The sequence below is a fragment of the Plectropomus leopardus genome, chromosome 18 (genome assembly GCF_008729295.1).
Source record: "Plectropomus leopardus isolate mb chromosome 18, YSFRI_Pleo_2.0, whole genome shotgun sequence".
NCBI lineage: Eukaryota > Metazoa > Chordata > Actinopteri > Perciformes > Serranidae > Plectropomus > Plectropomus leopardus.
The window spans coordinates 1,487,015-1,511,662 of NC_056480.1; the positions used below are offsets into that span (position 1 = coordinate 1,487,015).

The following is a 24,648-nucleotide window of genomic DNA, read 5'->3' on the forward strand; positions in this document are numbered from 1 at the left end:
TGTAAGCCAACCTGAGCTCTCCTCAGTCACACTGCATCGCTGGCCACACACACACACACACACACACACACACTTCGGTTGACTCTTGGTGCCACCAGGTGGAATGCAGATTTAGATAGTCTACAGTCAATGTGCAGCTATTATCCCTAATCGATTGATCAATTGGTTTAAAGAGGAAGCAGAATTTCCGTCGACCAAGATTTCCTTTTGTTGACTGCAGCCCTAATTTTTCCCTGACAGCAGTGTTATACTGAACCCCTCCCATCCCCGGTGCTGCAGGCCTCATTCAGTAAACAGAGCACGCGCACGCACGCACACACACACGCACACACACACACACGCACACACACACACACACACACACATCTGTGGTCTCTTTCCTCTGTCTTTCTGTCAGATGAGTCCATATGGCAGCTGTCATGTCGCCTGCTCTCTTTTTATCAAAGTCAGATCACGGCTGCTCCCATCTCCTCTGTCAGCTGATGTTTTTTATGTGTGTGTGTGTGTGTGTGTGTGTGTGTGTGTGTGTGGGAACGAGTGTATGTGCTGTACGTCCTTCAGCTAAAACAGAGTTTCAGGTTTAATCAAGCATTAAAGAAGCTGTACTGAAAGCGGCTCAAGGCGAGAGCATTATATAAAGATACCCCCGACCTCCTCGCCCAAATCACACACTTTCTCTACCAATATCCTTCAGATTCTGGTGTGTGTGTGTGTGTGTGTGTGTGTGTGTGTGTGTGTGTGTGTGTGTGTGTGTGTGTGTTTCTCAACACAGGAAGTGACCCAGCTAAATATCTAAAGCAGCATTAAATCGTTGTTGTCATTTACCTGTTGGGTTTAGGGAGTAAATCATCACACAGGAGCTGCAGTAAACACGAATGAGTCGTGTGCAGTTTATGTTGGTAAATCCTGAAAACAGAGCCGGGAGGAGGTGCAGAAGTCTAGTTTCTCTGAGATCATTTAAATTACAATATTCTCAGACTTAATTATGGGATTTTTGCTTAATATTGCACAATTAAACTGCCCACTTGAGTTTTAAACATAAATTTCTGCACCAAAATATCACAGAAAGAGTTTCTGATATTATCATTTACAAAGATGTTGAACTCGTGTCTGAGAAAATGTCAATAAACTTATCTGATAAATTGAGTTAAATTGGGTAAAAACACAGTGATTTGTAAAATATATACACAGAATATGCTGCTTCTTTATGAACAAACTGCTTCATCAACATCTACTGCACTAAATGCATTTGTACACACATTTTGTGTTCTTGTTTTTCAGCGTGAAAATTTGGTGAACGTGTGGATGTGAAGCTGTGAGACACAGAAAGGACTCCAAGGAAGAAAACGCTGGAAGCCACTTTGGATCCCGACACATGGAGGATTTCTGGGGGATTTTCTCAGCTGCTTTCAAAGCCGAGGCTCCTCACTAACTGTTCCTGCTCCTTTTTCCAACTATTTTTACTTCGTATTTGTCGTCGGGATTCGAGGCCACAGACTTCGTCCCTTCTCGTCTGCCGTTTTGTTCTCAGCAAGACCAAAACCAGGTGCCAAACTGACTGTGTCAAGAGAAGAAGCAAAAAACATCTATGAAATCATCGTTAAAAAAAGTAGTTTATTTAGTCATTCAGCTTTGACAATTGATTAAGCTTTATTTCTCTCCCATAACAACACCCCACTGAAATTACATTTAATCCCAACCGATTCATCCGACATGTTTTAACAAACTTTATATCCACTGTCTTCTGTCGGTATTTGCATAGCTGCTGCTCTTAATGCCGAAACTGAGAGACGACGATCAGTGCATTATTGGTTCAAAGTGCTTTATAAACACATCCTCCAGCTTGTGTGTTGCAGAGGAGGCGCGTGGCAAGCAGCGATAACTCTGCTCCGACGCCGTCTCAACACTTTAAGGCTTCTTCGGCGTGACGGCGTTTGACTGACAGGCAACGCAAGCCGCGTCCAACCTGATAAATACACCGCTGCTGCTTCTGCTGCTGCTATCTCAAAGGCTCGGAGATACCCCGTCGTCTCGGTCTGCGCTGTGAAACACTGTTGACACTTTGCCTATCTCCTTCTTCCAGTTGCTTCTAAAGAGAGAGGCCTCTCGCTCTTTTTGTCGTCGTCTGTTTTCTTCCACGCGTGGCGCTCGATTACACTGAAAGCTCCCCCCTTTATCTAATCCCAGTGACCTCTTCAACTTTTTTGCATTCTTCCTTTTATCCTATGAAAAAAAAATGCAATTTAAAAACCTGTCACTGTATTTACATTTAATGGTGAAGTTTGTAAGAACATAAACTTAAAGCCATAAAGAACACCAGCCATAACAGATTCTCATTCACAAAACACCTCACGATGTTTTAAGATCTCTGCGACCAAGTGATCTTCGAACGCATTCGCACATTCAGGGAGTCAATGAGGAAACTGCTCGCGAGAAGAAAAAAAAAGATTTTCACATTTCGCTTGTGAGTCTCTTTTCTACCCGTGTCTTAACTCGATCCACGTCAACCTGTGAGCCCAGCGTGGCAGCGATCGCAGAGTTCCCGTCGTCGCGCCCGTGTTCCTCTGCGTTGACGGATGAATCCGGACATTTTCATGTCTGTTCTGTGGGCAGAACCTCGCTGCCCTGCTAGAACCGGGCCCAAGCCCTCCTTCGTTCTCTTCTGTTGGGCCAAGCTAAATTCAGAGCAAAGACACTCACACAAGAGTATCGAACGCACATAGATCCTCCCCGTTTTTTTTTTCTTCCTTTCTCTCGTTTTGTCACAGTTTCTTGCTTTTGACGACTCTTTTGTGAATGCCTTGACGTGCTCGTTTATTTGAACAGCTGCTGGACTCTGCTGCTGCTTAATGTTGATTTTTGCAGCTTTTTTATTAAGTCAAACTCGCTGTCACAAACATTGAAATCCACTGTTCTACTTTATTTTAAACCAAAATTTCAAGCATATTGACCTTTACTGATTCTCTTCCTTGAAATCTTTTCAAAGGAAGACTTTTATCGGCAAATTGTGAGCGTGATGTAAAAGAAAAACAAATTTAAGCTACAGCTCATGCCAAATTCAGACTTCCCTCTCAGCTTGAAACAAAAGCAGAGATCTCTGAAGCTGCCAGCACTGTTTACACACACGCGGAGCTCGAATATTTGATTTGATTACTAAAAAAAAAACATTTTTTCCATGTATGATTTAGTAGTTATCCACGCAGGACAACAAAAGTGCCAAACGCCAAACAAGACCCAACATCTGTTAAAGCTCATCAAACGGGAAAAATAAAGTTTACATACAGCGCTAAATGTTTACAGACTACATTTTCCATTGCAGTTTTCTTACGTAACTTTTGTGCCATAAACGACTCCCAGAAAACTCGTCAGTCGGAGATATAAGAGACTCTTATTGTGGATATATGTGGGTCATTATATTCAGAGAGTTTACAGTTTTCTCATTTTGTTTACAGAAAATGTAAAGAAATTACTGCCTATTTTGAAGATTTTGGCCTACAGACTGTAAAAACTGTCAACCGACAGACCAAAATTTAATATCCGACACCTGCTGCCATAAACAAGACCACATTCTTCTATATTCATTATTGGTTGTTTTAATTTGAATTATTTCAGAACTACAGCCATTTCACAGGCAGTTCGTATAGGGCCTAAAAACTCTGAAAGACCTCAATGTTTACAAACGCTGCTTAACTGAAGGATTTGTATTCAGAGAGAAATGTTTACATTCAGCTGAAAGAGTGAAATGCCAAACGCGTTCATGATACATCGCTTGAACTGAACTCCAAGAGGAACCCTTTGCTCCTGTGCAGAACCAGACTTTTCATATAAAGAAGTTTTTATAACACAGGAGGACGCTGAGTGTTCACATTCGGAGCTGTAATTTTTTTTTTTTTTTTTTAAACAACGGCTCAAGAACTTTGTGATAAAATGATGAAACCGACCACTTTAAGAGGGATGTTTTGTTTCTCCCTCGTGCTTTTCTCCTGCCTCGCCGTCTCCACGCTCACCATCACGACGGAGAGACGCGCCGTCGACAGCGACGTCAGGACTCTGAGCGGCGGCAGTAGCTATGCTGCGGCCGGTAAAAGGAGCACCACCTTGTACCTCCTGACGGGCTACAAGCCACCACTGCCACCGCTTAACGGCGGGCCCAAAGTGGCGCCAAAAGCCGCCGAGGTGGAGGACGGAGACGATCCACCGGTTATGGCTGAGCTCCCTCCAAAGCCCCTCCCTCAGACCATGTTGCCAAGGAACATGACGGCCGACGCCCTGAAGCCTCCGCTCGGCGCAGCTCAGGTTGCTCCGCCGCCCAGACAGCTGGTGGATGTGGACGTTTGCAGGTACAGCCACAAAACTTCTTCCTGTTGTGTTGAATTATATTATTTTCTGAGGTTATTTTCTGTGTTTAATATTTAGAAAATCTCTGAATCTGTGCTCATTTCGAGTAAAAAAAAATCCATCCGTCCCATTCTTGTGAACATAATATCCCAAGAAGGCCTTGACTGGTGATTATAAGTCAAAGGTCAAGGTGACTGTGACCTTTTTTGTGTCATTATTCTAAATGCAATATCTCAAGAACAACTTAAAGGAATTTTAAGACAAAATATGGCACAAACATCACCCTGGACTCAACAATGCACTATTTAGATTTTGGTGGTCAAAGGTCATGGTGAAACTGGCCTTGTTTGTGTCATTCTTGTGAATGCAATATTTAAAAAAAAAAAAAACGCTTTTCTCAAATTTGGCACAAACATTCAGTTGGACTCAACAATGAGTCAATTCGATTTTGGTGGTCAAAAGTCACTGTGACTTTGTCTCTCATTCTTGTGAACACAATATCTCAAGAAGGTTTTGTGGGAATTACTTTCAAATTTGGCAAAAACGTTCACTTGGACTCTATGAACTCATTAGATTTTTTAGATTTTGGTGGTCAAGGTAACTGTGACCTTGTTTGTCTCATTCTTGTGAACGTGACATCTCAAGGAGGCCTTGACAGAGTTTCCTCAAATTTGGCACAAACGTTAATGAACTGATGAGATTTTGGTGGTCAAAGTTAAAGTTCATTGTGATCTTGTCTGTCTCATTCTTGTGGAAGCAATATCTCAAGAACACATTAAGGGAATTTGGCACAAACGTCCACTTGGACTCAATGTTGAACTGATTAGTCATAAGTCAGTGTGACATTGCATCTGTCTCATCCTTTTGAACGCAATATCTCAAGAGCACCATGAGGGAGCTTCGTCAAATTTGGCACAAACATCCCATTTGACTCCTGTTTAGCATTTAATCCTCAAAGGTCACTCTGACATGTGAAAATTATTTTTGGCCAGGACTCAAGAATTCATGTGTAATTATGACAAAATTTCACACAAATGTCAAAAAGGATAAAATACTGAAGTGATGACATTTTATAAACAAAAAGTCTACTTTACTTTGACACCGTAACGTCCTATAAAAACATTTTTCTGTCCATTACTCAACGTCACATCTCAGAAACAGAAGGGGAGAAGTTTGGTCAGATACTGAATAGGTGACGCTAATCTTGAAACTGTACTGACTGTATAGATTTTTTCTGCTGTCATGTGAAAGATGTGTGTGAAGCATCATGTTATCATTAACATGTAAACTGAAAGTGCAACTTGACAGCAGCTCAAAGGCCTACAGCTGTGAGGCGGTAATTTTAGTTTTTTGTTTGGTAACTCGGAGGGACTCAGGTATTAACCTGTGTAATAAATACTGTAGAGGATCCGTGTCCTTGTGCAGCAACAATTTTGGATTCAAGGGGACATAAAATCCAGGTGAAAACCAGCTTTAAACGTCATCTGCTCACTGAAGATAAACAGTAAGGTTTAAAAAACAGAAGTGATGAGCCTTCGGTGTGCGTTAAATCCGCCGTGCTTCCCGGCAGAAGGGCTACGTCGTCTTTACAGCTCGCATTTACTTCCATCTGTGTGAAGCGTTGATCGCGCTGGATGCCATAAAAGACGAGGCGCATCATGATTCTCTCCTCCTGCAGCAGCTCTGATCTCGATCTCAGTGCAGCTCTTTTTTTTTTGTTGCACTGAGAGGCGTCTGGCTGTTGCTAGGCAACATGTAATCAGCTCTAAATCAGTTGTGTGCTGCAGAGCCAAACACACACGCACAGAGCGGCTACATTCAGGCGATCCAAAGCAGCATTTACTGTACAGTAGCGTTACATAAAGCTCCTCCACTTAATGATTCCTTTAACGTCATTTCTGTCTGTAAGATGCATCGGCGTAATTTATGGGGGGGAATGGTGGGTTGCAACCCACTCAATAATTTAAACCAGCCACCACAACCCCCCCAATATCGTATCATAATTATTTAAAATGAATGTTAGGTATTATAAACAAGACAATGTGGTAGATTTTCTCAATGGCAGTAAAAAAAAAAAAAAAAAGAAAAGACTGGTCTGCACCCCCCCTCCCGCGCTGAGATTTGGTTTCGCCCACCACGGACCTGAGCGTCCCTTTAACGTTATGTTTCGGAAGCATTTGCAGTGGTATGAAGAGAGCTGAGGGGAGAAAGAAAGCCCAGCCAAGTGCTGCGGGGCAGATGCTGCTCGGACCGGGCGGTGTTTACGGCGGCTCGCTCAACTTCGTCGGTCGCTTTGACAAGAAAGTTTAGATAAAAAAGTCTCCAGAGAGTTTGGACAGTCGTCTGATTTTACCAGAAAGTTGGCAACACTCATATAGTGGTCTGGAAATCTCACGATCTAGTGTGTTTGAGGCGAGCCGACGGCGGCGTGTTCTTCATAATTCGTCCGGGTTCGGAGTGCGGGGTGCGGACCCAATTGGATGTTACACCGCATAACGCGCCTGGGTGTGTGTGTACGTGTGTGTGTGAGTGTAGCCTATACTACATGCTGAAAAGAGGGTCACAGGAAGAAAGATCAGAGTCCAAAGTGGCCATGTTTCTGCTAAAAACCCGCCGGACCGAACCGAAACCAGCCCAGTGTTTCTCCGCACACAAACACACACAGTGATCCACACGTTATAGCCTAAACACACACGTACACACACACACTCACGCTTGCACATACACACAGACACACACACACACACACACACACACACACACACACACAGAGGCACGCACACAGTAAAAAAATGTAAGTCCTTATTTGGTATTAAAATATCTTAAAGTCATTTTTTTAAAGACTTAAAGATATTGTAAAGAGCATGTTATGAATCCCCTTTTTTTTTCTGTCATTGCATCATAAAATTGGTAAATCTATTTTCTAAATTATTTTACCGAAAAAAACAACACTGATCCACACATCCAATCAAATTGAAAAATGAACATGCTTTTTTCAAGGCAAAAAAAAAAAACAAAAACATTTTTACAAAAATAATATGCTCATAAAATTTTAAATTTTTGTTCAGCATTTGAAGTAGTAATGAAAATGAAATGTAATGTAATCAATGTAATTTGTATGTTAAAGTTTGCCCCTACCCTATATAGATGTTGATGTTTTTTCTTTTTTTCAGTTGCAGTACTTATTGTAAAGTACGTCTTAAATTTAATTCCCAGTGGCATTAAAAAGAAGTCCTGAATTTGACTTTCTTTAAACTGTAGCAACCCTGCTTTAGAGGAATCCTTAATGGGACGTGGCTTGTTAAACTCAGCCGTTTTGTTCCACAGGGGTTACTTTGACGTGATGGGACACTTTGACAGCACCTTTAACTGCTCCAAGGGCAGCTACATCTACTGCTGCGGGACCTGCCACTACCGGTTCTGCTGCGAGCACCAGAGGAACCGACTGGACCAGAACTCCTGCCACAACTACAACACCCCCGTGTGGGCCGAGCCGCAGGCCCCCGTCACCGTGCCCGCGGGGAACAAGCCCGACCCGGACTTTGAGACACTCCAGCAGCACAACAGCAGGTCAGAGTCCGTTTGCTGTCAGTAATTAAAGCCATTTTCAGGAAGAGTACTTTATCCTCATCTTGTGAGCAGAAACAAAAATGTATTATTGTGTAAACTTCCTGATATTTTTTATTTAAAAGGAAGGGGAAGAAAACATTATTTTTTGTGCTGATGATGATGATGATTTTAGTTAACTACCTAAAATCCTTTCCTTATGGAATATACACAACAAAATGCCTTTTTAAAATTTGGAATAAACCCCATTTTGGGATTAGCAAGAGTGAAGGTGAAGGAGTTACACCAGTAGAAATCTTAAAATGCAGTAGTAGTATTTTTGCTTTATAATCTGTACTCATATAGTTTTTGATTCCCAGTTAACAGCATCTTGTTAAAGTGCATGATGAGCCAAATTAGACTTGATTACCTGATTCATCTTCCAAAAAATCTTTGTGCTTTTTCTACCACTCACTCCCATTATTTTATTTTATTTTAGTGATTTGATTTGATTGAATTTTCTTTATTTTATTTTATTTTTATTATATTTCTATATATTGTTAGGTTTTAATTTTTAGCACTCACGCATGTAAAGCACTTTGAGCTACATTTTATGTATGAAAGGTGCAAAATAAATAGATTATTATTATTTATTATTATTATTATTATTATCATTATTATCACTATTATTATTAACCACTGAAATGGGTAATCAAGAAGTGGCGGTGTTGTGTCTGATCACAGTACGGCCTATGTGATCGGAGGCGTGATCTCCTTCACGCTGGTGGTGGCGGTGGGCGTCAGGATCGCCTTCAGCAAGGTGGCGCGTCGACCGCGAAACAGGGACATCAACATGCCAAGGTGAGACCACGGGACAGGTAGACTGAGGGGTTTACTGACTGTTAGTGGCGATGCAGACAGAACGAAGAACATTAAGATGAGACTGAAGAAAAGTCGATATCAGACAGGAAGTGAGGTGGACAGACTCGGGGACTGTAACATTGCTGTCTCATATATCACCGCTCTCACGCCACTCTGCTCTGGCATGTCTGTGCAGCAGCCTGCGTTTTGTTGTTTTCTTGTCTCTGTTTTTTCTGTTTGTTTGTATTGTTTGTTTTTTTCTTTGTTTTTACACAATATTAATAACAGAATACATTTAAAAAATGATACACTTAATAGAGATAATTTCTGCCTTCTACATAAAAGATTCAGATTCAAATAAATTTTACTGACACATTCAAAACAAAAATGAAAAAAAAAACATATCTTAAACTAATTATATACCTCTTTTTCAGTTATCATCTTGATTTTTATTGTTTTTGTTTGTTTTATATATTGGGTTATTTTTTATTTTATTTTGTATTAAAATTTGTTTTTTGTGCTGCTGAACAGGAACCTGCTGAAAACCCATTTTTAAGTCGCGCCAGTTTTAACTGTAACTCACCTACAGTTAAATTCCTTTCCTGTATAAATAAAACAAATGAAATGTTGTTGTTTCGGACGCTGGCGTTGTTTACATCTCACGCTGTCACGAGCACGAGCCTCACGTCCAGGATTTGAAGCACGCTTCCTCCTGTGCAGTTTTACAGTTGGCGAGTGTCGGTTTTGCATATTTTGGAAAAACACATTCATTTTCCTATTGAGAGTGTGCATACTGTGCTGAATATTAGCAGGCAAGACATTTTTAGAAACACCGATAAGAAAAAAATAAACTGGCAGTTAACTGGAGTATTGACGATAAGATCAGTTTGATAGATTTGAAGGATTGATGTGAATTAGCGACTGAGAAAACATGAAAGACAATTTCCAAAACAATAAAGTGTTGGTTTTGGATTTGGCTTAATAAATGAATATTTCCTCTGTTTTTATTTTCTTCCTCTCCTCACCTCTGCTTCTCCGTCCCTCCCTGACCTCCTGTCTCTCCCCTCGCCCCTCCGTCCGTCCGTCCGTCCTCTGCTGTGTCAGATCACTGGTGGATATCTTGCGTCACCAGTCGAGCCCGGTGCAGCAGGGAGAGAGGAACAGCACCACAGTGTTGACGACCACCACCTCAGACGGACGCACCTCCAAAACCCTGTACACCCCCATCCTGCAGAGCAAAGACAACCGCAGTAAGTGACGACACGTTAAAACAGCAGGAGAATAAATCAGAATAATTACACACATTCGTCATGCTCAGGTCAAATTATCGGCGTGATGTCCCCGCTGACATGGATGGTGCTACTTTTTATTATCAGTGATGTCACACTTCAGCTGGAATATGTTAATTGTGTCTGAGGATTTTCCAGACGCTGCTATTAAATTATTTAAATGGATGCACATCTTTTTTTTAATTACATGGGAAAATAGGGTCCAGGTTAAAAAATACTGAAGTTTCCCTTTAACACTGACATTTGCACTGTTCCGTAAAGTTGTGCTGTTAGTTTATTATTTAACCCTTTGAAACCTAAGTGAATTAGTTTAGACAAAGGGGGAAAATTAGCAAGAAACGAGTATTAGAAATGTAAAAAGAAAATTAACTGAAAATTAGCAAAACAGGAGAGTAAAAACAAAAGGCATGTGCTGCCTTCTGACGCCTTAAAAAAGCTGTCAGAATGCAGCACAAGAAAACTGATGTTGATTTAGGTTTTTTAGTATTTGCTATCCTATCGTAGATGTTTTCATAGCATTTGTTTTACGTACTTCTTAATCGAGTGGGAAATGAGTGATGTTTGCTTTAAAAGTTTTAACATTTCTTTTTGAGGCAAGTCTTTATTTCATTTTCTCATTCTTATGCACCTTTGACCGCCCACTCCCGACAGCTCTTTGCTGTTTCTGACAGGACAGAAAAAGTGTTGGTGAACATGTTTGTTTTCTTGTATTGTAACAATTCACACAATTACAGTCGAAAAACACAAAAACACAGATTTCTTTCTTTACTGCTCTGTCTCTCTGTCTGCTGCCACTGTCTCTCACCTCTCTTTACTCAGACTCTCCAGGGTTTTTTGTGATTTTTTGCAGAAATGTCAAGGTTTTAAGGATGAGAATTCAATGTGAAACTTCAGTTAAGTTACCTTTTTTGAACATAACTGCATTAAATCTTGTGACTTGGCAAAGATGCTTTTTAAAAAAGCACATGAAAAGTGCACGATTCTTGATCGCAAAACTGGAGATTTAGTTGTTTAAGATATTCTGTGTTCTTTTAATAGTATGCAAACAACAAACAGGTTGAATGAATGCTGAATATTTTAAATTTCAAATGCAGAGTAAAACTTTCTTCCATCTCCTTCCTCTCTGGAGCTGCTGAAGACATGAAAAGACACGATGTTTATCAGCAGTTTAGAGCTGAAATGTGTGTCAGTAAAGCAAAAAATAGAAAGAAAAGAAAGAAAAGCCAATTCCTGGAGGGGACTGTCTGTCTGTCTCTATCTTTCTGTCCCTCTCTGTCCTCTCTCTACTGACACAAGTGCTTACTCGACACATGGCTCTGTGTCTCTGGAGTGGTTGTCCATCAGTTTGTCGGCTCTGCTCTCTTCGCAGCTGGGAACTTGCCCCACCATTTTAACCAGCAGGGGTCTGCCTCCAGCCCCAAACACTCTGCTACCATCGGTAAGCTTCGTGGTCAGCAGCACGGTCCAGCACAGGCGGCCGAACGAGCCGCCGGCCGGATCCACGGCCTCACTACCACACTGTCTGTCTGTCTTGTTGTTGGTATGACGGCCTGTTGTCCTGCACTCTTAGAGCAGCCGTGCCGCTCTCAACACTGCACTGTTTTTTTAGAATATTTTGGGCATCTGGTTGTGTTGAGAGCGGCACATCTTTGATAAGAGTGTGAGCTAGAAGTTGTCCGGCCTGCCCTCTGCTTAATGCAAGCCTGTCTCCCCCTCCACCACCCACTTACAAGCCTGCTTCCAAATGTGCTTCTTCTTCTTCTTCTCTCTGTGTAGCGGTGATGTGCGACTGTGCTTACAGCTGACACTACATATAACCGGAGGGTCTGGGCTTAAGCGAGGTCACTGCACTTTACCTGAGTCTGTTTTCCCAGGCTTTGCACCAAGAAAACAAGAAAGCAATGCTAGCACGAGAGATTTATCTCCAAAAATAATTACCTTTGCAGGAATTAAACAGATCTCTTTGTCAAATTTATGAAAGCCGATTTGGTGCATCTAACATGGCTGCCACAGAGGACTCGATGAGGTTGCAGTGGAAAAGGGAACAAGCATGATTTTTAACTGAACTTTATAAGTTGTTTCTGTGCCAATTATTCCGAACCATTACACCCACACGTGTCCCTCAGGGGACGAATTACACAAGAAGGCAACAGTGAAGAATAGAAGTTGGAGTGCAGATAAAAACTGAAGTTTAAATTAGGCTTTTATGTGTGCTATGAGCAAAGATTGTTAACCATGGCGAGACAAAATCACTTATTTAATAACTTATAGTACATCCAAAGAAAAAGTATTTATTTCCTATGTTATAGCTGGAAATTATGTTTAGAGCTTAAATATTTTTAGAAGCAGTTTGTTTCTTTGCTTTTAAGTAAAAAATTCAAAATAAATTCATTTTTGGGCGACCTCTAGCTCATCTGGCAGAGTGAGCACCCCACACCTGAGTCCGTGCTGCAGCCTGGGTCCGATTCCAACTTGTGGCCCCTTTCTGCATATCAAACAAGTGAAAACACAAAATAAACACGCACTTATCTTTAAATATGGGGCAGTGGATAAAATTAAATGGCAAGGAGGTTATTTAGATATTTGGTTGCAGAAAAAAACAGTTTATTTTGATTTCATTTAATTTTTTTTATTATTAATGATTTTATTATTTATTTTTGTTTTACTATTATTTATTGGTATTTTAATTTTGTCTTACTATTTTATCGTGTTTTTTTAAATAGCCTACTTCACTTGCAAAACAACAGTTTACATATTTCCAATCTAATCCAAATGTATTTACCAAAGTGCTGTTCATCAATAAATAGATTAAAAAACAGTAGTAATAAAAATAATTGATAAAAAGAGCATAAATGTTATTAAACAATTTACTATTAATTTACCTTCAGTTCATGAAGAAAACTTTGTTTTTCCTCACGTCTCCACGGTGAACGGAGAATCAAATGCAAATTTAGAAAATTAAATGTTTAAGAAACCACAAAACATCTGTTTCCAAACTCATCCACAACTCTTGCAGTATAATCCACGTCTCATTTATCAAGTCGTATGCTCAGTTCTTTGCAAACACATGCATTTTCTCTCAAATATTTCTGTTTATAACACTTTGGCTCATGTGTAGCACGCTACGAGCACGACCGTGCATGAGACTGTTATACTGATGTATTTTACATCATAATGTTTTAGCAAAAATGGACGTGTTTGGAAAGTACTTGAGCATACAGCTGGATAAATGAGACTTGGATTATACTGCATGAGTTGTTAGAGAGTTTGTAAATGGATGTTTAGCTTTTGTTAAATGTTATCCATGTTTCCTTAAATTCGTGAAGAATGGATTCTACGTTCAATGTGGAGGCATGTGAGAAAAAGTGTTTTTTACGTTTTCTTCATGAATTTAAGGTAACAGTCAGCAACTGATTAACAAATGGTCATTTTACAGATGAAATTTTCCTTTACGTTCACTCATTCGCCAATTAATTCCGGAAACTTTTAGTTAAAAAGCTGAAATTTGAAAACTGAAATCTGTTATTCGTCCTTGGTTGTCTTCAGTTTTGTCCTCTATCTTCCTGTGTTAGGTAACGTTAACGTCCTCCTGGGAGGATACAAGAGCAGAACACTTCAACTCTGAGTCAGATACTGTGCAGCACTTTGAGCAAAGTTCATCTTTCCATGACACCATTATCAAACCTCTCTGTCAGCCATCGTAGGTGTTCCAAAAAAATCAATTTCCTTGCACTCTGAGAAATGACTCGGCTAATTCTGTCATGGCACAGAAAACAGCACATTTAGCTCTTCAGTACTTTTATTTAAGGGTGCTCCGGTCAAGGTTTTTGGGGTCTGTTACTGGAAGCAGTGTCAGCCAGTAGATGGTATGGAGGTACACACTGCTGTCAGATTGTCGTTGTTTTCCCGTTAGCCGTGAGACAGATTATTGCAGTTCATTTCAGGACACTATAAACAGTTTGCAACCAGGAATAAGTTTGCTGAGCTACTAAGTATAATTAATGCATTGCCAACTGTGTATCAGATTTGGATTTTTACGATTTTTTTTTACTTTCACCATAATGTCTGTGCTGAGAATACCGAGCTACCCTCTTACCAGCGCTTCACTCAGTCAGTTTGTCAATTGGGAAAAAATCTTATCATCTCTTTGTATGTTGTTGCCACATTTCGACCAACCTGACGCCCATTTTTTTTCATCCACGTGATGCATTGTGTTACCATGGCACTTTCAGATGCTCTGTTTATTTATTATACTAAATTAGCTCATGCAGCCCGATAATGGCCAACCAAAATTTCTGACATCACAAAATTAACTGAATGAGATCCATCTTCTCTCCTGTTTACTGCTCTTCTGACTCTGGATTTTAAAGAGACACCACAGCAGCCTCCGAACTTAAAACCTACACACTGAAAATGTCACGTTTTAGTAAAGATTCAGATCAGGCAACAAGGTCCACCTGCTTTGTTCTTTCACTAAAATGTCGTAAAGTTCGACTCTGAATGAAACAACTTGTGAATGAATCTCAGAAAAGCTCATGCCTGATGTTGATCTGTTTTCTGACACCAGAGTTAATAACCTTTTTACCCAGCAGCAGCATGCACCATTGACAGTTCAAATTTACCGATCCTTTCCACTTCATACGAGCTTCTGTGATTTCATCGTATTAATGTGCAACCCATCTGGGGCGTAAACTAGGCCTGGATCGGAAATATTCTGCTATTTGAGTATTTGTTAATTTGGTAGGTATTCATTATTCATATCATACGCACAATAAAAAATTAAAAGACTAATTAGAAATACTGGACACAGATTATTGTATTGCATAAGAGGCGTTTGTTTTTTTTTTTTAACAAACTATAAAGTGTTACAACCACTGTCAAAAAGTGGGAGGCACACCGGGCTGTCTCTCACCTGACACTGAAGCTCTCTGGCACTCGGTCCTCACCTCCTCATTCTCCCTCACTCACGTGTCAGTAAAGCTCTGAGGCGCAAGGTGTCGGCACAGTTCAATAATTTGCTCAGAAACTGGCTCAACTTTGACAATATATACCCAGCTCTAGATCAGATATTTGCAGATTGATTGGAGCACCAGTACTTTTTATTTCCTATGTGTTTATGAAACATATGATGTCACAGCTAGCATTGCTTTTTTGCTCCACCGTGTGTGAGTGTGTGTAACATGCACGGTGCTGAAGTCGATGTGGTGTGTGTTCCCTGGGTGACACTTAACAGAGACATTACTGGCCATTATTGCCCATTACTGTCAATGGTCAATGACCAGTATATGTCCATGCAGTAATCTTAACAAGATCGCAGCTCATAACCATTACCACCCTGAGCGGACTTGCATTGATTGCATCTCAAAGACCGGAAAAAGACAGCAAATGGCCAATTTTCCACAGTTACGTAATCTTTTATTGCTGCTTCATATTCTCACATTTTTAACCTTTTTTTCTTTATATCTGCTGCTGTCACCCAGCAGTTAATAAAGTTTGCTCTCTGTGTGTGAATCTCTTCAGATGACGCGACAGCAGGCAGCATGCAGTCTCAGACAAACCTTTTAGCTCGTCGTCCCTGTTTTACGTGTTCAGCACCTACACATGTGAGGTCACCGCTGAGTGCGCCGACATGTTGGGTCGTTCAAAGTGCCGTCTGTTTGCTGTTTGGGAAACATGAATGTACTCTGTATGATGTAACTGATATACATACGCCCCTGCCCCTCCCCCATACTGCTAATCTTACATAAGGCGAATCATTTTTATGTGTACTGATCGATGTGCTGCTTTTGCACTTTGCATAAATGTGAATGTGCGTGTATGTAGACCCCCCCACCTCCTGATGCTATCAGTGTATTTCTATGTATTTACGTGTGGCTGATATGTTTGTGTTGGAGCCCCAGATGAACAGTTACAGAGTTGTATTTATAGATGGTCGCCATGGAGCTCGGAGACACTTCCTGTGTTTACTGATCGTTGACCAGTTTGTTTCTTCTTCCCTTTTCTTCCTTTTTGTCCATTTCTTTTCCCATCTTTTTATTCATTTTCTCTTTTCTTTTATCTTTCTCCTTTCCCATTCTCATCTTTTGTCCTCCATCTATCTTTTTTTCCTTTTCTCTCCCTCCATCCAGAACGTGGAGCCCGTATGAATAACACCTCCCAGCTTTCCTCCGGGCCTACCCTGCTCTCCAGTAGCAGTAAAGGTCCTGGCGGTGGCGGCATTGGTGGCAGCAGTATCATCGGAGGGGGCATGAGACATAACAGCAGCCACCCGTCCTTCTCCCACTCCTTCCACAACCTCGCCCAGCTGCCGCCGTCCTACGAGGCGGCCATGAAACCTGAGATCAGCCGCTACAGTTCCCTGAAGAGGCTGGGTGAGTCGTGGGGGAGATGAAGGGATGGAAACACAGGCAAGAGAAAGAGGGGAAACTTGGGAGAAAGAGAGAGGGGAGAGGAAGTGCAACTAATGGATCAAAGTCTTTCACTTTGTTACATGATTGTTCAACACTTCTGCCCTCCCTGTGTTTTGGAGTTAGATTTTCCTCGGTGTCATGAGAGCGTGAGACAGAGCCTAAAAGCATGAGACACCTGGCAGATGCGTAGGAGCTAGCATCCCCGGTGGGGAAAGGGTTAACAAAATTTTTAAATAACCTCCCACATGTCCGCGCTGGAGTGGTGTTTCGGACATGTCCACGCGCTGGAGTTGGCTGTCGGACATGTCTGCGCGCTGTTAATTAATCATCAATAATCTGATGATCTATGATGATAATTGTGGCATCACCTTGAAGATGGTTTACAGCTGGGCTGTTCAACTTATTATTATCATTATTATTAGTTGCAGTTATGTGACTGATTATTTGATAATTAAAAACTATGGATGTTTTGTGGAGCGTTCCTTTAAAGGTGTCCTCCAGTGAGTCAGTGTTGCGCTTCCATAATAAACAAATTTTAAGCATCAGAGGCAGCGAAATCTCAACTTTTAATCCAAAAACACTGGATCCCACACGTCCCATAAAGCAACTTGATAGCATCTTTTCTTTCCCTCTACCTGCCTGGTAAACACCTACAACTGCCAACTGAACTACAAGCCAGTTATGCTCTGGTAAACTGGCCCACTCCCACTGCACACCTTTCTCTCCAGGTATTTCTCTCCGTGTATGTCCCGTTTGTTGGACCTCCACACAGCGAAATCTCAAGTTAACCTCCATTTCAGCAGCGGGCAGACATGGCCGCCAGGAGATTTATGACTCAGCTGCAAAAGCATAAATAATCATCTCAGTGTGGTCCGAATGTGTAAACTGTTTCTGCTAAACAGTCCTAACAGTGAAATAAACAAAGCGGAGCAGAAAAGGGGGGACAGTCGTGGAGGGATTGGTGCACAGAGAGGGAGAAAACGAGGGAGATGGATGAGGAGAAGGAGGGAATAAAGACAAGGATGGACAGGAAGATGGAGTTGGAGCGGAGGAAGAGAGCGGAGGAGAAAAAGGATTGAGGAAATTAAAAGAAAGGATAGAAAAATTGGGGGCTATAAATGTAGAGAAAGAGGGCGAAAAGACAAAGGATCAGAGAGGCAGTGAAAGAGCTAATTGGCCAAATGAGGATACAAAAAGAGGGAAAAAAAGAGGAGATTGGTGAAGATAGAGACACAGAGGTCGACTGAGCAGAAGAATGGAGGGAGAGGCAGTGAAAGAAGGGAAGAAAGGGTTGGAGGGAGATGTGGAGATAGGGGGAGGGGCGTTGGCTGCTGGTCTGCAGGGGCCTGGCTGCCTTCGTCGGGGAGGAAAAGACGTTTGAGAGGCAGCGGCTGGCAACCTCTCTCTCCCTCTCTCTGTCTGTCCTTCCCTCTCTCGCCTGGAGACTGCAGGGGGAGGGGAGTCGCCTCTGCAGGCTGAGTGATGGATGGTTACTACATCGTATGTTTGTGTGTGTGTGTCTGTGTGTGTCTGTGCGCGACGTGGCTGTACGTGGAGGTGGAAGCAATAATGTGGTGAAGGTCCAGATGAGTCTCTTTTGTTGTTTCCATTCAGTTCTTCCCTTCATCGTCTCATTTATGAAACATCAGTTTCGTTGCGTTAATCGCAGCCATCCTGCTGCTTTTTGTGGTTCAGATCGTCAAAACTGACCACAACGACATGATTTAGATTTGCAGAAGATAGACACAGATGCTCTGTCCTTCTTCTCTTTCTTATTCTGCCATTTCTCATTCACATATTTGCACCTCCTCAGATTTATAGACAGCTATGCTTCTGCATGTTAGGGATGTACGATGATATCAGCACAGCAGTGGTATCAACAGAAATTGGCTTTAAAATTAAATATTGGAATCAGCGAACATGCTTATTTCTGCCGATATATCTTTTTTTTTTATTGAAAAAGTAAACATGTACAAAACGTCAACCCTAGGATGAAATATTTTTCTTATTTTGCACACTTAATGACTTTTACGTATTTAAAAGCATCGTATTTCATGTCTCCATCTGTCTGTGGGCCGTCATATAAGACTATACATAATATGATGTTAATTCCATGACAGAAGAGACCTCATGATCACTAAAATCAGGTGCAAAAAAAAAACGGTTATATTGATATTCGTATCGATCAGAGAGTCAGAGAGATCAGTCAGAGAGTTATGATATATCAGCAAATCAGATATTGGCAAAAAATCTTACATCTCTATTGCACGTCTTTTTGACAAAAGAAGAAGAAAGAAAAGATGGTCTTTTTTTATAAAAGTGGGCTATCTGCAGCAGAGACACAGATGCTTTTGAAATTGGTGCTACATGAGTAGAGAAAAACGGAGAAAAAGTACAGTGGCATTTCGAGTTTCAATTTTAGCATTGAAATGTTTGCTAAGCAAAATAAAAAAATCCCTCTGGTTTCATCATTTATGGTCATTGTAATAGATGTTAATAATAATGTAGAAATACCGTGAGCAACAACAACACACAGCCACGACCTAGTGCGTCATATGTGGACGTGAAAGTCCTCTGACAACATGTCAGTCCAAAAACAATGTGGTCGCTGGCTTGTAAGAAATAATTGTATTACAGCTGTGTACTAAAAAATATATTTCTGGATACATTTAAGGCTAGAAATAGGCCACACAGTAACAGTTTTGGTTTATATTTAATAAGCGCTGTCTTATTTGACTGTTTGATCTGAGTTTGAGAGATAAAAGGGATTCTCTCTTTCTTAAACCTCTTCTTATACTCTATATTTGTGGTTTTGGCAGTCATACAGAAATGAGAAAATACAATCTGTAGTATTAGCAAAAGCCCAAGAACCAGAAAAAGACAGTATATGCAAAGGATCTTATCTTGGCTCCAAAGTAAAGAGCACGCTCTCGTAGTGGTTTAAGGCTGCACTTCCCGAGTTAACCTACCATTCAAAAAGTGTTCACTGCAAACGCCTTCGTGCAGTAGTTTCTCTCAGTTTTCTCCCTCTGCTCCGTCACTGCGCCTCTAACTTCTACACTTTGTTGCGTAACAGTGAAGTTTGGCTGCTCAGAGTTCATAAAGTTCTCGAGGTGCCCTGAGTGCACTTTCTGCGGACTTTCTGCAGACACCCAGAGAATCTGCGTGGGTTACAAACTTCACCAGACAAGTTCGAAAGATGACTTTGTTAGTATAATGTCAGACTGCGAGGTAGTGAATATGAAACTATACGCCTCACTGTTTGATATGCATCTTTATTAATGCAGTGAGGCCGATACTGCACACATTGCCAATGTCAATTATGGCAAAGACTGAGTTCTTATGTCGCCTTTCATAGCACATTTTATCCTGAACACCGCCGCAGACTTGACATGACGGTGAATATAAGAAATCTGATGTTGATAGAGGCTTTAAAGGGTTAACGTCTTCAAAGAAAATATAAAATCAATCAAGTATTTTTCTTCTTGTGCATCGAGCACTTGTCTAAATGTCTTAAGGTAATTACGGTCTAAATTTAAGTGATAAAATGGGATAAACTGGTTTCATAGAGATATCCTTTACTTAAAAGTCCTCCGCTTCCGAGCCAAACCAGCAAAACCACATTTAGGCTGAATCACTGAACGACACTGAAAGCAAAGGAGCATTTTTACATGTTGAATTATTAAATTAGCTTTTCAGTAAAAAAAAAAAAAAAAAAAAAACATCCTGAATATCAGTTTTGGTGGAACGCCTCTTCAAACTAAAACGGCGTCATTGTGAGACAAAGACCGCAGCCTCTCGCCGGCCATTGTATGAAACCTGCTGCTTTTGATGTAGTTCCCCGCACAGCGCTGCAGAGAGGACACTGATAAAGGCTTCTTTGTCTGTGGTCGGCAGCCGGGGAGAAACCTCGAGATAATTTGGCCTTACAGGAGGGGAGTAAACAGAGAGAGGAGGGAGAGGAGGTGAGGCAAACTGCAAAGGAGAAGAGAAAACCTGGAGAGCAAAAAGGAATACAGGAAAAAGATGAAAATAAAGGAAACTAAGAAGAGACAAAGGAGAGGAGAAAGGAGGGGAAGATTCCTGACAGAGGGAGAAAAGAGGAGGCGAGAGGGGAGGAAGAGGTAGAGAGGTGGCTGGTTAAAGGTCATCTTTAAATTGGCTCTTGGGGAGCTGCTTCCATGGAAATGCTTTGAAGATCAGAGTGGTCTCCAGTTATCGAGCAGAAAGCACAGAAACACTGCGTTTCACTATTAATGAACCTCACTGCTCCATCCTTTTTCTTCCCTCTTTACTTTGTATTTAATGTCACTTACAGCGACCCATCATCACTCGTTTTTAATCATCTTACCTCTGTTACAGTCTTTTTCTTTCACCTTTACTCTTCTGTGCCTCATGAAATATACAGTGTGTCGCTCTCTTTTTCCATTCTTGACATTTTCGCCTTCACTTCCTGTCCCCGCTGACTTAACCCTTAGGGCCCGCTTTAATATTACACGCACTCGTATTGCAAAAAATGCGCTTTTAGAAATCAAGTTTTAACAAATATACATTAATATCATTTCCTACTTTCAGTTGAGTTTATTTTTAACCAACATCAATCCTAATCATTAATATCAAATATTCATTAATTTTCATAATTGTAATCCTTTTAAAATGTCAGGTTTTTGTTATGATGCCACTATGTTTTTATTTTTTATTTTATGTTTACACTATGTGTAAACCCCCCCCCCCACAAAAACCAAATAATTTTAAAATACTACATGCAAAGTAGATTTTGAAACATGTATTTATTTATTTATCTATCTATCTATTTATTATTATTTTTATGTATGATGATGATTAGCAGCAGCTTTGATTGTTACCTAGAGGAAATAGCATGTATTTTCTCCATATGCCAAATATGGTTTTTAAAAAATGATGTCATCTGTTGAAAAATCATAAAAAAGACAAATTCCAAGGCAAAAGCCCAGAATGACATCTGGAAATAATACAGTGCGTGTTTTTATGCTCTGATGGCTTTGGGGTCAAAAATTGCAGTTTGAGTGGGTTTCAGAGGCACATTTTTTGCACTTAAATGCCAGGTTTTTGTCATGATGCCACTATGTTATTAGATGAAAAAACTAAAATAATATATATATCTTTAATATACTACATGGTAAGTAGATTTTTTTCATTATTACAGCCTGGGATATGTCAATGATAAGCAGCAGCATTGTGCAGCTAGTGGTGCACACACTGTGCAGTTTCCTCCCCATCGGTGCTGCTAATGTATTGTACATATTTTATTTTGGTTTTTTCAAAGTCACCGTGCAGTAAACAAAGTCTCTGAAACTCAATGTCTTCACTTTGGTGCCGAAATCCTATCCATAATATAATAAAAAATAAATGAATAAAATACAATGGTAATACAGCACATGGATACCATAACTGTGGAAATAAGTTGCAGACAGGCCAGAGGTGGAAAACAAATAATAAATAAAAGATCAAAATAAATGTTAAACGACAAAAGTCCAAACACAATAATCAGCTGGATTAAAGGACATATGAATCAATAATGAAAATAATCTTTTGTTGCACCCCCGTTTACTTTTTTTTACTTTTCTCTCTCTTTTGCTGAACCAGAGAAAGAACTGGACGAGTATCCCAGCTACTACAACTCCAAACGCCGCTCCAACAACGCTCCGCCCTCCTTCCACTCCTCGCAGCACTACCTGCCCTTCGGAGGCGAGTACACGCTGGGCTCCAGAGGCACGCTGCCCCTCCACGGCTCCCGGCCCCGCCTCCACATCCCCTCCACCCCGAACCCGTACCCGCTGCCCGCCCAGACGCAGTACCCCAACTCCTCCTTCGACAGGCCGCCGCGTCGTGTCCGCTCCCAGGACCAGCTGCTCGGGGAGGGAAACACGCTGTCCCGCCTGTCCAAGAACCAGCAACACCAGTACTACAAAGCCATGATGAGCACCAGCAGGGGCTCCAACTCACAGACGCTGCGCAGGTGAGATCAGACACGAGGGAGCAGGCGAAATCAGAGAGAAGACGAGATCGTAAAGATATCAGTGTGATGTTTTATAAATGTCGAGTCGAATTGTTTCATTAAAATTTTAAGAGTCTGACAAGGTGAGAGCACACTGCAAAAAACATTTTACCTCACATGACTTCAGATTTTAGGAGCATTTTTTAGACTCCTGTAGAGGTTCATATATTTGCAATATCTGTTTCAATTTATGTTTTTATCACGGTTTGAGACACACAGTAAGCTCTGTGCATTGCACACAAACCAAGAGTCTGCAAGGATGGAATAGAGACGCATGCCTTAAAGAAAAGACCACGCTTCTGGTCGGGCAGAGAAACACATTTATGAAAGACTTGGATATCAACAGGTTTTTGCATATTTGTAAATATCACAATGCTGACCTTTTGAAGAAGATGACTAAGGGGATGAAAGAGATAGGCTGTGTTTGTGCAGTCCAACAAGTCCGCCACCGGTGGAAAACTTTGAAAAAATCTGAGTAAAATGGCACAAGCAGCTCCAGTTGGTCCATTTTCCCATATTTTGACATGATAACGACAGTATTCATGGGTGCATATAAACAAGAATATTAGAAAAAATCTTTTCCTACTAAGCCGCATAAACTGCTTAGTACAAATATTGTAATTTTTGGATCAAGTGCAAAGCCAGAAGATTTTTGTGCGTTTTAACACAGTCAGTGAGCTCTTCAGTTCATTCTTGGAAACATGATTTGACTAAACACTCAACTCAAGATCCACTTACTTGTTTTTTCTGGAACTTTCAGCGACGTTGTTGGCGTCTTAATCACAAACAATGCTCTCTAAATCAATAATCTTTAAATCATTCTTTATTTAGAAAATCATAGTGAACTGTTTTGCAACCTCACCACTAGACATTACTAAATCCATCACACTAAACCTTTAATAAATTTGATTTGATTTTTTTTTTAGCACATTAAAAATGACAAGGGATACATTTACAAGAGGTTTTTTAGAAGGTCTACATTTTAAGAAAAGGAGACATGCAGGAGAAACCTAGAAAACCCTCAAGGGGCTTTACAAGAGGGGTTTCCTACGATCAATCAAATCTCTTTTTCTAATATATGTAACATACGTTTTGAGGTATCAACTGAAGACAGATATGGAGCTTTTATTGAGGCATAATGAGGATAAACGAGTCTCTGGTTCCAGGTCCCATGAGAGGCTCCTGGTCTCACCGGACCGTCTGGAGGACCGGCTGCTGATGGGCCTGCTGATCGCAGGAGGAGGCGACAGGGGCGGAGGAAGCGGCATGGTGCCCACCATGGGCCGCCTCAGCCACCACCAGAAGGCGCAGTCGCAGCAGAACATCTGTGTCACGCCGTCCATGGACCGCCACCACATGATCAAGATGAACTCCCACCCGACGCCAGGCCACGACCACGACCGCGACCGCGACCGCAGCTCCATGGGCATGCACGGCGGCTGGGACCACGGCGGAGGCGGCGGGGGCCACCCCAACGCCCGGCGGATGGCTTTCGCCAGCAAGAGGCAGAACACCATCGAACAGCTGCACTTCATCCCCGGAGGAGGAGGCGTGCAGGGACTGCGGACTGGGAGTAAGAACGAGGTGACAGTGTGAGCGCACGAGGGAGGCAAAGAGAGGAAGAGCAGAGAGGTGAGGAGGCTCTTAGTGGGCAGAGGGAGTGAAGAGATGAGGAAAGGAAAGAGGTTTGATTTCAGCTGACCCCCCCTCCCCCTTCACAAAGCAGAGAGTGGCGGATGACATCATCCATCTCATCGTGAGAGTCGATTTTCTCCTCGTCACTCTGTGTCGAAAAAAAGAATATTCAGCCATTCTTTGAAAAAAAGGGAAGACAGAAATGTCCACTTAAAAAGAGCAAAAAATATCGTGCAGTTTGCAGGCTGCTGGGTATTCGCCGTGACTTTTATTGAAGGATACCCGCTGAGTCAAATTTGTCGAGTTGTCCTTGAGTTTTATTGTCTTCTGAGTCCTCGACGGCGCCGACAGATTCATCTGTCTTTGAATCCGCTGCGGATGACAGCGCGCCGAGGCAGACGGGTTTGCTTGTCTTTGTATTTATGGAAAAGTATTTAAAAACCAAACGAGTTGCTTTTGTATGAAATTAACTAGATGATAAAAAATAATAATAATAACTGTATTGACATTACTGAGCCCTGTAAGACTTTGT

The 24,648-nt window shown here is 41.3% G+C and overlaps 1 protein-coding gene across 2 annotated transcripts; it reads left to right on the top strand.

Annotated features, from left to right (window-relative positions):
• The first annotated feature begins 3,743 nt into the window (after nt 1–3,743).
• Nucleotides 3,744–24,327, top strand: shisa7b (shisa family member 7). 2 transcript variants are annotated; one of them, XM_042506624.1, is made up of 8 exons: nt 3,744–4,340; nt 7,666–7,908; nt 8,629–8,745; nt 9,850–9,995; nt 11,404–11,472; nt 16,163–16,405; nt 22,070–22,442; nt 23,648–24,327. In XM_042506624.1, the coding sequence occupies exons 1-8, from the start codon at nt 3,928–3,930 to the stop codon at nt 24,075–24,077; spliced, it is 2,034 nt and encodes a 677-aa protein (XP_042362558.1). In that variant the 5' UTR covers nt 3,744–3,927; the 3' UTR covers nt 24,078–24,327. The 2 variants fall into 2 exon arrangements, with proteins under 2 accessions (XP_042362558.1, XP_042362559.1); XM_042506625.1 differs by lacking the exon at nt 11,404–11,472.
• Nucleotides 24,328–24,648: the final 321 nt, after the last annotated feature.

Excerpts from the sequence above, each read along its gene's own strand:
- shisa7b (XM_042506624.1), top strand. The coding sequence starts at position 3,928 with ATGATGAAACCGACCACTTTAAGAGGGATGTTTTGTTTCTCCCTCGTG. Across the intron at positions 7,909-8,628 it reads CTCCAGCAGCACAACAGCAG|TACGGCCTATGTGATCGGAG; the intron begins GTCAGAGTCCGT and ends GTCTGATCACAG. Across the intron at positions 11,473-16,162 it reads CAAACACTCTGCTACCATCG|AACGTGGAGCCCGTATGAAT; the intron begins GTAAGCTTCGTG and ends CCCTCCATCCAG.